The sequence below is a fragment of the Scophthalmus maximus genome, chromosome 11, assembly GCF_022379125.1.
Source record: "Scophthalmus maximus strain ysfricsl-2021 chromosome 11, ASM2237912v1, whole genome shotgun sequence".
Classification (NCBI taxonomy): Eukaryota; Metazoa; Chordata; class Actinopteri; order Pleuronectiformes; family Scophthalmidae; genus Scophthalmus; species Scophthalmus maximus.
Genome location: NC_061525.1, coordinates 11,792,929 through 11,807,316, shown reverse-complemented (window position 1 = coordinate 11,807,316; position 14,388 = coordinate 11,792,929). Strand labels below are relative to the sequence as shown.

Below are 14,388 nucleotides of genomic sequence, written 5' to 3'. Positions count from 1 at the left end.
TTTAATTAATTACTGTATACTACAATCCAAATTGTATGTTTGTATGCACTAATGTTTATTGTTATTAACCACTGTAAACAACTGAAATAACTTTGAATTAATAAATGAGTGAGCTATTGAAAATTCAAAAGCAAAATGCTCCCTGATAAGGATGCTAAGGGATTTGCTAAGGCCGTTTACACAAACTGACAGCTGTGAAAGTTGTGAGAAGATGTCACAGACACATGAGAGGTGGTTTGACATCAACAATTTAATTAAGGAGTGAGCTATGGAGAAAGAAACCTTGAAATATGCATATTAAAGCACATGCTCACTGATATGGATGCTGAGGGCTTTTCTAGGGCCTTTTTCACAAACTAAAAGCTGTGAGACACATGAGAGGTGGTTTGATGTCAATACATTTGAAAATGAGCAAGCTATTGAGAAATAAAACCTTGAAATATGTTTATGATGGGGCTAATGATTAGGCAGCTTCTTGTATGTACACACAGACACACACACACACATATTGTATACAGCCTCTGCCATTAGTGAGTATGTGTAAAACGGGTGAATAAGAGGCAAACTGCAAAGGGCATTGGATTTAATTGCTGTATAAATTAAGTCTGGGTTATTATCTGAAGATAGCCTACTTGAGATTTTGACACTAGAATTGTTAAGCTGTTTATTTGCTTGCTGTCTTCTTCCTTGCTTTGCTCGGATATTTCCACATATTGATCTTAATACTGCCACCTGTAGGTCAATGGACTAAATCAGAGTGTATTTGTGCAGATGCTTGAAACAAACACAACAACTCTATAATGCTAATCACATTTCAAGTCAACCCTGTCTTCTAGAAATGTATACACTTACTTGCAACAGCAAATATGATCTTTTGTCTGGCCTTCGTCGTATTTTAGGTACTGTACAATGTAATTTCCAGTTTGATACTAAGTCTGCACTTAAGACTGATGAAGTAACATGCAAGCATCTTTCATTAAATCAAATGCTTGCAGCCTTCTTTGAATGACTGTTTATACATTACTGTACAATGCAGCACATTCAATATTTTTTGGGAGAAAAGGTAAATCAGGTTTTTTTCTATTAGTCAATCAGCAGGATCCGTTTCAGTGATCGGTGGGGGAAAAAATCTTATGGGAATTGGACATAGGCTAACATAGGCTTGTGACGTTTCTCTCATGGTAGAAAAAAAACCCTATAAAGGTCAGCTCCCAGATCAGAGCAGATTCAGCAAAGGATAGGGTGGGTCATAATGGGTTGGATCTCTATTATCTTATTCACTGTGCTGGCAGGGATTAAGTCAGAAAACCAAACATGCAGAGTGATTGGGCAGACGGGGTTCAGGGAATTTTCTAAAGACGGTGATCTCATCATAGGAGGAGTTTTCTCAATGAGCAGTACACGCAAATTGATAGACAATGGCTACCAGTCATTTCCATATACATACTGCCAAAAGTAAGTACATGTGCTTAAAATATGTAATAACTGTGTATGTTATGTTATGGAGAAGTAGCAATTTGCTGTGTCTCAATCAGCTCTAACAACATGTAGTAGTAATGAGTGAACACTGTTTTCAGGCTGAATGACAGGGAACTGAAGTTTGCAAGGACAGTGATGTTTACGGTGGAGGAGATCAACAGAGATACTAAACTTCTTCCTGGATTGAGTCTTGGCTACAGACTGTACAATGGCTGTGGGAGCGAAAACCTGATTCGAGCAGCTGTAGAAGCTGTAAATGGTGAGGATCCAAAGGGCTGCAGTGGTCGGGTACAGGCTCTCTTGGGCCATTCATCCTCTGGAGTGAGTGGAGACATTAACAACATACTAAGCCCACTATCCATTCCACAGGTGAGAAGACATGACTGAGAAATAACTGGAAACTTCCCAAGATGTATCTATATTTCCATCTTTGTTGTGTTTAACATGTCTTCTTTCTTTGAAGGTGAGTTACCTCTCTACTTGTGCTTGTTTGAGTGACAAAAGGCGATTTCCCACATTCTTCAGGACCGTGCCAAGTGACCGCTTCCAAGTCATCGGTCTGGTGCAGCTTATGAAATACTTTGACTGGCGCTGGGTGGGGATTATTCACTCTGTCTCCTCGTACTCAGACAAGGGTACAAGTGAATTTGTTAAGGAAGCAGAGAAAGAGGGCATATGTGTTGAATACAGACTGCCTTACTCAAGGAGATCTGAAAAAGAGTTCAATGTTATTGTGGAGACGCTGAGTGGGTCCTCGTCAAAGGTGGTCCTGCTGTTTGTGTCCTTGTCTAACACCAGATCATTCTTGACGAAAATAGAGAAGTATAACATTACTGGAAAGCAGTGGGTTGGCAGTGAGTCTTGGATCACCCAAGCAGACCTGGCTTCTGATGAGAGGAAGAACATTTTACAGGGGGCTGTGGGATTTGCCCTCCCTCGGGCATCCATACCAGGGCTTGGTGAATTCTTACTCAGCTTGAAACCTTCCGATGAACCTCTGAGTGCTATGATTAAAGTTTTCTGGGAGTCGTTCTTTGACTGCAGCTTCCCTCCCTCAAATACCTCTACTATGTGCACTGGCACAGAAGATCTCCGCACAGTCTCCAGTGACTACACAGACGTGACATATTTCAGGGCTGAGAATAATGTGTACAAAGCTGTTTACTTGGTGGCATATGCCCTTCATGCACTATTGCAATGTCACAACGGCTCAAATCCCACCACTGGAAAGTCCTGTGTGACAAAGAATGATGTTCAGCCTAAACTAGTAAGTTCTGGCATATTTAATCAGACATATAATAATTTTTTACATTTCCTTTCTTTGTTATTTATTGGATTGTATCTCTTTCGCTTGTCCTGATTGTCTTTCTACAGGTGTTGGAGCACATAAGGTATGTGAACTTCACAACAAAGAATGGCGCCAAGGTTTTCTTTGATGAAAATGGTGACTCGATTGCCCAGTATGACTTAGTAAACTGGCAAATGAAAGAAGATGGCACAGTTGAGATCGTAAATATCGGTCAATATGACACCTCTCTTCCAGAGGGGGAAAAGTTCAAACTTAAAGACAACGCCAGAAAAGTCTGGGGAGGAAACAGTAATGAGGTAAAGTAAACATCATTTCATTCAAACTCCATTTACGTTGGTCCTTTCCCAGCTGAATTGCAGTCTGCACTGTCAGTAATATACAAAACATTTTGTTGCATTTTTAAGTTTGTTCTGTTTTGCCTAATCAGGTGCCGAGGTCTGTTTGCAGAGAGCCGTGCCCACCAGGGACTCGAAAGGCAATTAACAAGCGTAAACCTGTGTGCTGCTTCGACTGCTTTGAGTGCCCCGAGGGAACAATTAGTAATAAGACAAGTAAGAGACTATTTCAAATTTAATTTTATGTGTATTGTTGTAGGGAAAAGTCAAAAGTATGAAAGAATGATGAAAACCTGTTTGATTGCATTTTAAATATTAGTTCTGATTGTATTTTTGTGTGATTTAACAACTCCCACAGATTCACCAGACTGTTTGATCTGTCCACCTGAATTTTGGCCAAATGAAAAGAAAGACCAATGCCTTCCAAAACCTACTGAATACCTTTCTTATGGAGAGATCATGGGGGCCCTTTTAACTGGATTTGGCTGTGTTGGTATATTTTTATCTCTTCTGACGTCAATCATTTTTCTGACTCATAAAGAGACTCCTATTGTAAAAGCCAACAACTCCGAGCTGAGCTTCCTGCTGCTCTTCTCATTAAAGCTGTGTTTCCTGTGCTCCCTGACCTTCATCGGCCGACCGTCTGACTGGTCCTGCATGCTGCGACACACTGCGTTTGGAATCACCTTTGTCCTCTGTATCTCTTGTGTCCTTGGGAAAACTATAGTTGTTTTAATGGCTTTCAGGGCAACTATTCCAGGCAGTTCAGTCATCAAATGGTTTGGTCCTACACAGCAGAGACTCAGTGTTATAACTTTCACCTTCATCCAGGTTGTAATTTGTATACTGTGGCTCACAACCAACCCTCCATTCCCAAAGATGAACATGAAGTACTACAAAGAAAAGATAATCTTGGAGTGTGCCCTGGGTTCTGCTGTTGGGTTCTGGGCCGTGCTGGGTTACATTGGACTGCTTGCTCTGTTGTGTTTTATACTTGCTTTTCTTGCTAGGAAGCTGCCAGGCAGCTTCAATGAAGCCAAACTGATCACCTTCAGCATGCTGATATTCTGTGCCGTCTGGATCACATTTATCCCAGCATATGTCAGCTCCCCTGGGAAGTTCACTGTAGCTGTGGAGATATTTGCTATTCTGGCCTCCAGTTTTGGTTTGCTGGCATGCATTTTTGTTCCAAAATGCTACATTATCATCTTCAGGCCAGAACAAAACACGAAAAAACATTTGATGGGGAAAATACCACCACAAACTCTTTAATCTATGGTTTCAAAGTGCTTTCTACAATAAATGATGTCCTGAGTGTAATAAACCAGCTTCATTGCACAGTCTGATATTGTAGATGCACAAGCTACTAATCTAATTCATGACCTGCTGACTTGTTGTGATGTGCTGAATAAAGTGAATCTAGCGAATCAAGACGTCATATTCATTTTTCCTACATTTATAGACTATAAAGAGTTAACAGTATCTGAGGTAAACCATTACAAATCATTAGAAATATTTGAACCTGCAATAACATATTGAACTTACTTCAGTAGAACAGACAAAGAAATACTGCAAATTCAGTGAGAAATTAATGTTTAGATTTGACCAGAAATTGATTCTTAAGACAGAACCAGGACATGACACTGGTGTGATCCCCATGTGTGTGTGTGTGTGTGTGTGTGTGTGTGTTTGTGTGAGTTAGAACATAATTACTAATCTAAGATTGCTGTGCCCTGTGGCATTATAAATCAACCTTTGGTGAGAGCACCTACCTGAGAGCAACTACCTGCATTCGACACGTGCTGTGTCCTCATCTCTTTTTTTTAAAAACGCAGAGCAAACATGCACACGGCCATTCTCTCATCTTTGGCCGTTCTCTTCCTGAACACGGTGTCCGGCTGTGAACAGTTCGCTAGGTTTGATATGCCAAGTTTGTTCAAACAGGGAGATGTAATGATAGGGGGAATTTTCCCACTTTTCAACAAAGAGATACGCAGCATTTACACGTTTGAAAGGGAGCCACCTGGAGTGAAGTGTGCGGGGTAAGTTATAATATATCTGACTTTTCCATACTTAATTCATCCTCCTCCATTCTTGAAAACATGCCATTGTATGTGCCTGAAGAGCAGCAGCTCTTAGATTCAAAACCTAATTCATCACCGAAACCTTTTTAAGATTTGACCTGCGAGCTTTCAGATGGACCCAAGTGATGATATTTGCAACTGAGGAAATCAACAAAGAATCCACTCTCCTGCCAAACATAACACTTGGTTATAGGATCCTTAACTCTTGTGCATCTCCTACAAATACGTTACGTGCTGCACTAACACTGGCCAGTGGACCAGAGGAGATAAAGTCAACTTCCACTTGTCCTCCAGCTATATCTGCCCTCATAGCAGAGTCAGGATCATCTCAGTCCTTAGCTGTGGCTGGAACTCTTGGACCATTTCAAGTGCCAATAGTAAGGGATTCAACTATATGTTATATTGCATTAGAGAATCATGATATTTGATGCTTTTATACTTTTCGTCTGTAGTATGTTGTTGTTTGTTATAAACTGTCAGACTTCTGGTGATGATATTTTTACAGGTAAGTTACTTCTCAACATGTGCCTGTCTCAGTGACAGAGCTAAATACCCAACATTTTTTCGGACAATACCCAGTGACTACTTCCAGGCAAAAGCTCTGGCAGCTCTGGTCAAACGTTTTGGCTGGCAGTGGATTGGGGCCATACAGTCAGACAATGATTATGGCCGGAATGGCATCCTGGCTTTCACTGAAGAGGTTAAGAAGCTTGGGGTTTGTATTGCATTTGTCGGCACAATTCTACGTACACACACTATGGATAAAATTCTGGATGTTGTGGAAATGATCAAGCAGTCAACAGTCAAAGTCATACTGGCTTTTATTCCTGAAGGCGACTTTTATCCGTTGATGAAAGAGGTAGTAAAACAGAACATAACTGGAATTCAGTGGATTGCAAGTGAGGCCTGGATAACAGCACCGAGACCCTCCACGCCTGAAATCTACAAGGCTTTTGGTGGAGCCTTAGGATTTGTAGTGCAGAAGATGGCTATTCCAAATCTTAAACCATTTCTTACAGGCATTAGCCCTCATGCAGACCCAAGTGGCGCCTTTGTGAGGAATTTCTGGGAGATTATGGTGGGCTGTAGATCTGTTTTACCTGGTGAGCACTCAGCTACGGAGGCAACAAATGAAATGTGTACAGGCAATGAGACATTACTATATTCTCAGGATATGTTCTTCAACGTCACACAGCTCAGAGTGTCCTATAATGTGTACAAAGCAGTATATGCCATTGCACATGCCCTACATCAGCTGGTATTTTGCCAACCAGCCCACCAACCAGCAGAAAAACCACTGAGGCCATGTTTGAATATATCAGAAATTCAGACCAAACAGGTGAGAGATAGGGCAAGTCAAATCCCCTCAATCCTCTTCAAACACACCTTAATGAATTGATGTATCTATATAGAAGTTATCTTATTATGAACATGTTTAAATGTCTAACAATTTACCTATTCATTTTCTCAGGTCACTGCTCACCTACAAAAGGTACATTTCAGAAATCAATTTGGGGATAATGTGTTATTTGATGAGAATGGGGACCCTCCTGCTTCTTATGATATTATTAACTGGCAGCTGAGAGACGGGCAGGTTCAACATGTGTCACTGGGTCATTTTGCATCTGCTGCAAATGGTGATTATAAGCTCAGCGTCCGGGAGGAAGAGATAGTGTGGAGGACAGGAAAAATGGTAATCACGAAGACTCCTCTTTGTCATGCTATAAGCTTATGTTTTCTCAAATACTGTTAAAAAAATAATGTTTTCTGTTGAATTGGACATTCAATCGATATATGTCTGCCCTTTTGTCCTCAGGTTCCCTCATCAGTGTGCTCGAATGTTTGTCCAGTAGGAACCAGGAAAGCTCAAATTAAAGGAAAATCCACCTGCTGCTTTGACTGTATCCCCTGTGCCGATGGAACTATAGCCAACTCAACAGGTAGACAAGACAAACAAACACACAATCCAGTATATGTATTCAGTGTGTGCATAAATTGAAATTTTCTTGCTTGAAAATCGAATGCATTTTCCACTAAATAATAACATAAAATCCAGATGGAGAACTCGCACTTTCTATTTACCCTCATCAGGTGCAGCAGACTGCACACCTTGTCCACGAGAATACTGGTCCAGTGAGAGGAAAGATGCGTGCATTCCCAAAACAGTTGAATTCCTGACATATCACGAGCCAATGGGAATAGCTATCACAGCTGTATCCTTGCTGGGAGCCTCCCTGTCTCTGGCCATCATGATCGTTTTTGTCAAGTACAGAGAAACCCCAGTGATAAAGGCCAGCAACACTGAACTAAGCTGTTTCCTGTTGTTTTCCCTTTTCTTGTGTTTTCTCTGTCCCCTCACTTTCATCGGCAGACCCACAGTTTGGACATGCATGCTCCGCCACACAGCTTTTGGTGTGACATTTGCTCTCTGCATTTCCTGTGTCTTAGGGAAAACAATTGTTGTTGTCACAGCTTTCAAAGCCACATGTCCTGGCAACAAAATCTCAGGAAAATTTGGCCCTGCACAGCAAAGAATCATAGTTTGCTCCTGCACTTTTATTCAGATTGTGATATGTATATTGTGGCTTAAGTTAGATCCCCCTTTCCCAGACATGGTTTTTAGATACAGCAATAGGAAGATCGTTTTAGAATGTAACACAGGCTCTGAAGCTGCTTTCTACTCAGTGCTGGGGTATATAGGGATCCTAGCAATCATTTGTTTGGTCTTGGCATTTTTAGCGAGAAAGTTGCCCGATAACTTTAATGAAGCCAAGTTTATCACATTCAGCATGTTGATATTCTGTGCAGTGTGGATCACGTTCATACCTGCATATGTCAGTTCTCCTGGAAAGTTCACAGTAGCTGTGGAAACGTTCGCAATTTTGTCCTCAGCCTTTGGCTTATTAATTTGTATCTTTGCACCTAAATGCTACATAATATTGGTCAAACCAGAGAAAAATACCAAGAAACACATCATGGCAAAGATTTGAACAATAAAATATAATTTATTAATTTTAAAAGATGTTCCCTCACAAAGTTTGCATAATCTACCATAGAAGCAGTAGCATATGTATATATATTAAAGTAATACATGTTCTGTACATAATGACACTTTACAATGCACAAGTGGTTATGATTTGTATGGGTGAAAACATGCAATATGCACTTTATTATTGGATAACAACTGATTTTCACTGTGTAGGTAAGTGCTTTGTCTAACTAATGTGTAACTGGAAATTATACTGTTAACAGATGAGAAAAACCTTTGTGTGATGAGAATATGAATTGTTAAATTTGGTAACACACTTTAAAGAAATACACGTACATATACATTTAACATATGGATGATAATTAATAATTTTTCATTGAGAACTGTAACATGCAGTGGTAAAAGGTTTGTTTAAAGTGAATTTGATCATATAAAATTAATTTATTTTTCTACATTCAAAGATTATAGCCCCAAATTGAACCTCTGTCTCTTGTTCATTTGATTGCATATTTGTAATCTATTTTCCTTTACTGTTTCATAATCTATCAAAATATTTAGTATTGTTATATTGTTTAGACACTTTGAGATGTAAATTGTACTAATTATGGAAATAAAGAAAAAAAATTAAAAAATCAGTCAGCCTAAGATTTTTTATTAATTTTTACTTTTTTCATTTTCTGTCTCTTATATATTTCAAACTTTTAATAATAGAAACAAATAATAATTTAAACATGACTACATGGATTATCCTCTACTTGATACTGTAACAAGTATAAGATATTCAAAATATAACAAATATTTTGTTTTATAACAATAGCTAGTATGATTTCTCCTGCAAAAAAGTGTCATACAATGCTGAATATTATCAAAAAAGTATATAATGGCACTCCACTCTATTTGCGTTTTGTTACAGTAGATGTACCTCATAAATTGGCCGTAATGAAAATGTTGTTGTTTTTTTCATTTAGTTTGCATTTACCCACTTTAGATGATGATTGACCTACTGTCCAATCCGGAGGAACTATGTCATTAATAAGATGCAAAAAGCCCAATGTCAAATACTGTGGCCTATATAACCTGTCAATTGTGTTGGTCGCTCTCTCATTCTCTCATTCTCTCATTCTCTCTCTCTCTCTCTCTCTCTCTTTGGGGTTGTGTAAAATTATGACTCCACTTGCCTTAATTCACTTGCTTTATTTTGTCAGTGTCCTCCCTTCGACTTATACCCAAATGTCCAGCTTCACCACTCCAGCCAAAGTGTGCATGATTCAAAATAGCTTCCAGCCAGGCTTTGTGGCAGAGGGCGACTATGTTATTGGGGGGATCTTTCCCCTTCATTATAACCAGGAAATGCCAGACCTTAACTGCACCTACAGACCACCACCAGTGAAGTGCAATGGGTAAGTTTAAGTTTAAACTCATCTTCTATCAAATGGATTAGGCAGCATGTATTTATATTCATCAGTATTTAGAATACATTAATAATTCAACACAATAGTTTATATTCTTGTGACCTCCTGAGTGGCCGAGTATTAGAAATGAGAAAATGTGGTCAAAACAAAATAAAACTGCGGTTTCACAAGAATATTGCAAAACAAATGTAATTCAGACTAACTGGAAATCATTACCATTATCTCTGGATTTATTTAACCTTTTCTCATTGCTGTGTTAATCGGTATGTGTGTGGTATGTGCATCTGCATTGGCTACAGATTTGATCCCAGGGCTTTCCGCTGGGCTCAGACTATGAGGCTGGCAGTGGAGGAGATAAACCAGAGTCCAGAGCTCTTGCCAAATTACACCCTCGGCTACAAAATCTTTGATTCGTGTGCATATCCATTGACTGGCCAGAGGGCTGCTCTTGCTGTGTTGAATGGGCTCAGTGAGGATGACTCTCCCATTTGCTCTGGTGCCTCTCCGCTACTCGCCGTGATTGGGGAATCAGGATCGGCTCAGTCTATTGTGGTGTCAAGAATCCTGCAGCCATTCGGAATCCCCATGGTAACCATGACACTTTAGTTCATGATATCACCCTTAAACCTGTAATGCTATAATTGTTTATGCTGTACTCTGTTTTCACACAGATCAGCTACTTTTCTTCATGTGCATGTTTGTCTGACAGAAGAAAATATCCCACCTTCTTCAGAGTAATTCCTAATGATGATTATCAGGTAAAAGTCTGACCTCGGGTCAAAAAGGGTTTGATAACATTTCAGTGCTGTACGTGTGAAAAGACATTTTTGAAAATGTGTTGTTTGTTTATATCTAGTCAAAACCTTGCACCATCTAACCTCAAATTAAATTAATTCACTACACTGCCAAACATTTAACTTCATGCAGTAGTTTAGAGAAGTTTTAAGAATAATATTTTTTACTTTTGTACCAAAGAAGCAGGTAATCACAACAATTACAATTTAATGGTTTTTATGGAGACACTGTCCTGGAATTATATCAGTTTGTCAGAGTTTCTTAATGTCTGTAACTGAATGAATCTGAGTGAGAGTTGGCACTCTTTTCTGTTGAACCCAGGTGAAGGCCATTGCACAGCTGCTGGTGCGCTTTAACTGGACGTGGGTGGGGTTGCTGCGAGGTGACCATGAATATGGCCGCTTTGCGGTACAAGGTTTGATGAGAGAATTACAGGGAACCAAAGTGTGTGTCGCGTACCAAGAAATGATTCCTCTGCTGTACAATCACCAGGCAGCATTGGAGATCATGCAGGTAGATATGAGGACACAGTAGGAACTGTTAGGTTTCTCTTCTGTAATATTGTAAGGTCTTAATCTAATTTGTAAAGTGCCTTGAATGTTGATTGTTATTTGGTGCTTTAAAATGAAACCTACACTGGATTAATGGAATGAAGTTTAATATCTTTAGAGGGTTAGTTCCTTTTTCAGTTTAAGCCCCTTTTATATTAGGTTGTTTACACACTACGGCCATTTAAGATCACATGTGAACCGCTAATGTTTTTCTCATTTTCCTTCTAAAACCCTGTTCTCTTGCATCATCCAACCCTCTGTAAAGGTGATGCGTAGCTCTTCTGCAAAAGTGGTGGTGGTATTTTCAGCTGAGGGGGAGATGACTCCTTTCCTGAGAGACTACATGACACAAAACATCACTGGAATCCAGTGGGTGGCCAGTGAGGCCTGGGTCACAGCCTCTGTCTTTACAGGGAGTGAGTATTACCCGTACTTGGGAGGCACCATCGGGTTTGGCATAAGAAAAGGTCAGATCTCAAGACTCGGTGACTACTTGCAGACAGTAAACCCTGAGAAGTATCCCGACAATGTTCTGGTGCAGGAGCTGTGGGAGGCTCTGTATGGTTGTAGTCCTTCTCCACCCTCTGGCTCCATGATGACACCCTGCTCAGGGCTGGAGTCCCTGCTGGAGCAGCATTCAGCCTACATGAATACATCCAGCCCTAGGGTGGCCTATAATGTCTATAAGGCTGTATATGCGATTGCTCATTCCCTGCACAACCTCCTAATATGTCAACCACAAAATGGGCCTTTCGGAAACAACTCATGTGCTCAAGAAGACAACATACACCCCTGGCAGGTAATCCACTATTCTCAGTGTTACAGCATAAGACTGAAAACCTTGTTTAAGGAGCAGAGGTTCATATTTATTTTTTGCTTTTCAAGCTACAACACTACCTCCAGGAAGTGGCATTTAACATTGGCGGGGAGGAGGTAGACTTTGACCTGAAGGGTGACTCCATACCCTATTATGATATCATCAACTGGCAGAGGGGCACAGAAGGAAAAATTGAGTTTGTCAATGTGGGATTGTTTGATGGAACCAGGCCTGCTGGAGAGAAACTGTTGATCCAGGAGAACAGGATAATTTGGGCGGGGCATCGGAGTGAGGCAAGCTGCTCACACTGTGTTTTTACCTTCATCAGATGCCAACTGTTGAAGTTCTGTAGGTTGAGGTGGAGGTAAGTGAGGTGGGCAGGGCAATCTGGATCTGATGTGAGTTCACGAGTTAAGTCATGCAGTAAACAAAGAACTTTAGAGCCCAACAGGCAGTATGTCATTCCTTATGGTTGAATTGTTTCTTTACAAACTTGAACATCTCTCAGTCAAACATATTGAACACAACCAGCATTACAAAATGCAAATACATTCAATTCAAAGTGATGTTAAATGGAGAAAGGCAACGAATCCTCACATTTGGGAAACTGGACAAATAATCAACAAATATTGCTATTTCTTTTGATAGCGGGTCAGACAAACAGACAGATTATTTTAAATGACTCATTTCACACTATAGCAGTGAAAACCTTTCTCATCTCTGTGCTCCCAGGTGCCGGTGTCTGTATGCAGTGCCAGCTGTCTTCCGGGGACCCGGAAGGCTGTCCGTCGTGGGGAGCCTATCTGCTGCTTTGACTGTGTACTTTGTGACAATGGCAAAATTAGCAATGAGACAAGTGAGCTTGTATCTAGCAAAAAAATTACAATCTATTATAACAGTCTGGTAAACGTTTAATACTGAATATCTGAAATGTGCTACTCTTTCCTTCAGACTCAATAGAGTGCACGTTTTGTCCTGTGGACTTCTGGTCAAACAAAGACAGAACAGCCTGCATCCCCAAGAAGGTGGAATACTTGACCTATGATTCTTTGGGTATAGCCCTGACAGTGATCTCTGTGGTGGGTGCCTGCCTCACTCTTGCAGTCTTTGGAGTATTCTTCTATCAAAGAAACACAGCCATTGTCCGAGTGAACAACTCTGAACTCAGCTTCTTCATCCTGTTTGCGCTCACTCTGTGTTTCCTGTGCTCGCTTGTTTTTATCGGGAAGCCAACATCTTGGTCCTGCATGCTGCGCCACACTGCCTTTAGTATCACATTTTCACTTTGTATCTCCTGCATCCTTGGGAAGACTCTGGTGGTGTTGGCTGCCTTCACTGCAACTAGGCCAGGGGGCAACATGATGAAGTGGCTGGGGCCCAAGCAGCAGAGGGCCATTGTCTCCCTCTGCACTCTGGTTCAGGTGGCTATCTGCGCAGCCTGGCTCATTGATGCCCCCCCTTTTCCATCCAGAAATACACAGTATGAACGCTCAAAGATCATACTGGAGTGTAGCGTAGGCTCCAGCTTGGCCTTTTGGTGCGTTCTTGGATATATTGGTCTACAGGCCTGCCTGTGCTTTGTACTGGCTTTTCTGGCACGCAAGTTGCCAGGGAACTTCAATGAGGCCAAGTTCATCACTTTCAGCATGCTGATCTTCTGCGCTGTGTGGCTGGCATTCATCCCTGCTTATATCAGCTCCCCTGGAAATTATGCCGATGCAGTTGAGTCCTTTGCCATTTTGGCTTCCAGCTTTGGCTTGTTGTTCTGCCTGTTTGCCCCAAAGTGCTACATCATTTTACTGAAGCCAGAAAAGAATACAAAGCAGCACCTATTGGGGAAAGAAAAGAAGTGATATGCTATAACTTAACCGATTAAAATGTATATTCATGTTCAATGCAGCATTGCATAAGTGGTTCAGTGTAAACGGAAATATATAATAACATGGAGCTCATCACATTAATGTGTAGTTTGAAGAAATAAAAATGTTTTATTTGGAATTTCTGGGGCTCAGTATTTTCTTCTTCCCTGCCACATCTGCTACAGCAAAATGTGTGTATCTCATTTTCAGTCTAGTATGTAAATGATTTCATGTGTGCATGTGAGAGGTAAGTCTTAATAATGTCCCTAACAGCCCCTCATACACAATTGTCCACTCATCAAAATGAACAATGATTCATCAGACCATAACACATTTTTTTCACATCTCTGTAGACCAGTACAATGTGGTTGTTGCACCACCGAACTCTCAAAAATGCATTCATCGCTATAATAATGGGTTTATATATAGTAATGCATAGTCTGGTCACGTCCTGAACATTTCTCAATAACTGAGAGTTGCACTTTCTCTTACATATCGCACTAATGCATGAACATCACAGTCTTAAGGTGTACGATGATCTTTTCCCACCCTATTTACTAATGACTTTCCCAAAGATCTAAATGCAGATGTCACTTAAAGGTGAAATGTTACCCAAACATCACTTTTTCAGTGTTTGTGCACATAAATTTGGGTATCTGATGTGACTAAACCCTAGAGCCTGGCTCAGAACCACTGGATTCAGATTTCTCACCGACAGTTGGACTCTTTTGGAGTAACCCCGCCTGCAATCTGAGAAT

The 14,388-nt window shown here is 40.6% G+C and overlaps 3 protein-coding genes across 3 annotated transcripts; all 3 read left to right on the top strand.

Annotated features, from left to right (window-relative positions):
- The first annotated feature begins 1,247 nt into the window (after positions 1-1,247).
- LOC118299867 (extracellular calcium-sensing receptor-like) lies at positions 1,248-4,550 on the top strand. Its single transcript, XM_035623946.1, has 6 exons — positions 1,248-1,455; positions 1,578-1,848; positions 1,943-2,746; positions 2,854-3,084; positions 3,216-3,339; positions 3,482-4,550. Exons 1-6 carry the CDS (start codon positions 1,253-1,255, stop codon positions 4,393-4,395), a joined length of 2,547 nt encoding a protein of 848 aa, XP_035479839.1. The 5' UTR covers positions 1,248-1,252; the 3' UTR covers positions 4,396-4,550.
- Positions 4,551-5,046: 496 nt separating this feature from the next.
- LOC118299235 (extracellular calcium-sensing receptor) lies at positions 5,047-8,197 on the top strand. Its single transcript, XM_035622773.2, has 6 exons — positions 5,047-5,165; positions 5,299-5,584; positions 5,713-6,546; positions 6,679-6,900; positions 7,024-7,147; positions 7,299-8,197. The coding sequence occupies exons 1-6, from the start codon at positions 5,047-5,049 to the stop codon at positions 8,195-8,197; spliced, it is 2,484 nt and encodes an 827-aa protein (XP_035478666.2).
- Positions 8,198-9,272: 1,075 nt separating this feature from the next.
- Positions 9,273-13,763, top strand: LOC118299097 (extracellular calcium-sensing receptor-like). Its single transcript, XM_047335715.1, has 8 exons — positions 9,273-9,596; positions 9,908-10,196; positions 10,280-10,366; positions 10,725-10,916; positions 11,220-11,753; positions 11,840-12,064; positions 12,504-12,627; positions 12,723-13,763. Exons 1-8 carry the CDS (start codon positions 9,361-9,363, stop codon positions 13,622-13,624), a joined length of 2,589 nt encoding a protein of 862 aa, XP_047191671.1. The 5' UTR covers positions 9,273-9,360; the 3' UTR covers positions 13,625-13,763.
- Positions 13,764-14,388: the final 625 nt, after the last annotated feature.

What these genes read in the sequence shown, in the direction of transcription:
- LOC118299867 (XM_035623946.1), top strand. Translation starts at nt 1,253, where the DNA reads ATGGGTTGGATCTCTATTATCTTATTCACTGTGCTGGCAGGGATTAAG. An exon ending in CCATATACATACTGCCAAAA is followed by an intron (nt 1,456 to 1,577) that starts GTAAGTACATGT and finishes CACTGTTTTCAG; the next exon opens with GCTGAATGACAGGGAACTGA. An exon ending in GCCCACTATCCATTCCACAG is followed by an intron (nt 1,849 to 1,942) that starts GTGAGAAGACAT and finishes CTTTCTTTGAAG; the next exon opens with GTGAGTTACCTCTCTACTTG.
- LOC118299235 (XM_035622773.2), top strand. Translation starts at nt 5,047, where the DNA reads ATGCCAAGTTTGTTCAAACAGGGAGATGTAATGATAGGGGGAATTTTC. An exon ending in CCTGGAGTGAAGTGTGCGGG is followed by an intron (nt 5,166 to 5,298) that starts GTAAGTTATAAT and finishes AACCTTTTTAAG; the next exon opens with ATTTGACCTGCGAGCTTTCA. An exon ending in TGTGGAGGACAGGAAAAATG is followed by an intron (nt 6,901 to 7,023) that starts GTAATCACGAAG and finishes TTTTGTCCTCAG; the next exon opens with GTTCCCTCATCAGTGTGCTC.
- LOC118299097 (XM_047335715.1), top strand. Translation starts at nt 9,361, where the DNA reads ATGACTCCACTTGCCTTAATTCACTTGCTTTATTTTGTCAGTGTCCTC. An exon ending in AGCCATTCGGAATCCCCATG is followed by an intron (nt 10,197 to 10,279) that starts GTAACCATGACA and finishes GTTTTCACACAG; the next exon opens with ATCAGCTACTTTTCTTCATG. An exon ending in TTCCTAATGATGATTATCAG is followed by an intron (nt 10,367 to 10,724) that starts GTAAAAGTCTGA and finishes TGTTGAACCCAG; the next exon opens with GTGAAGGCCATTGCACAGCT.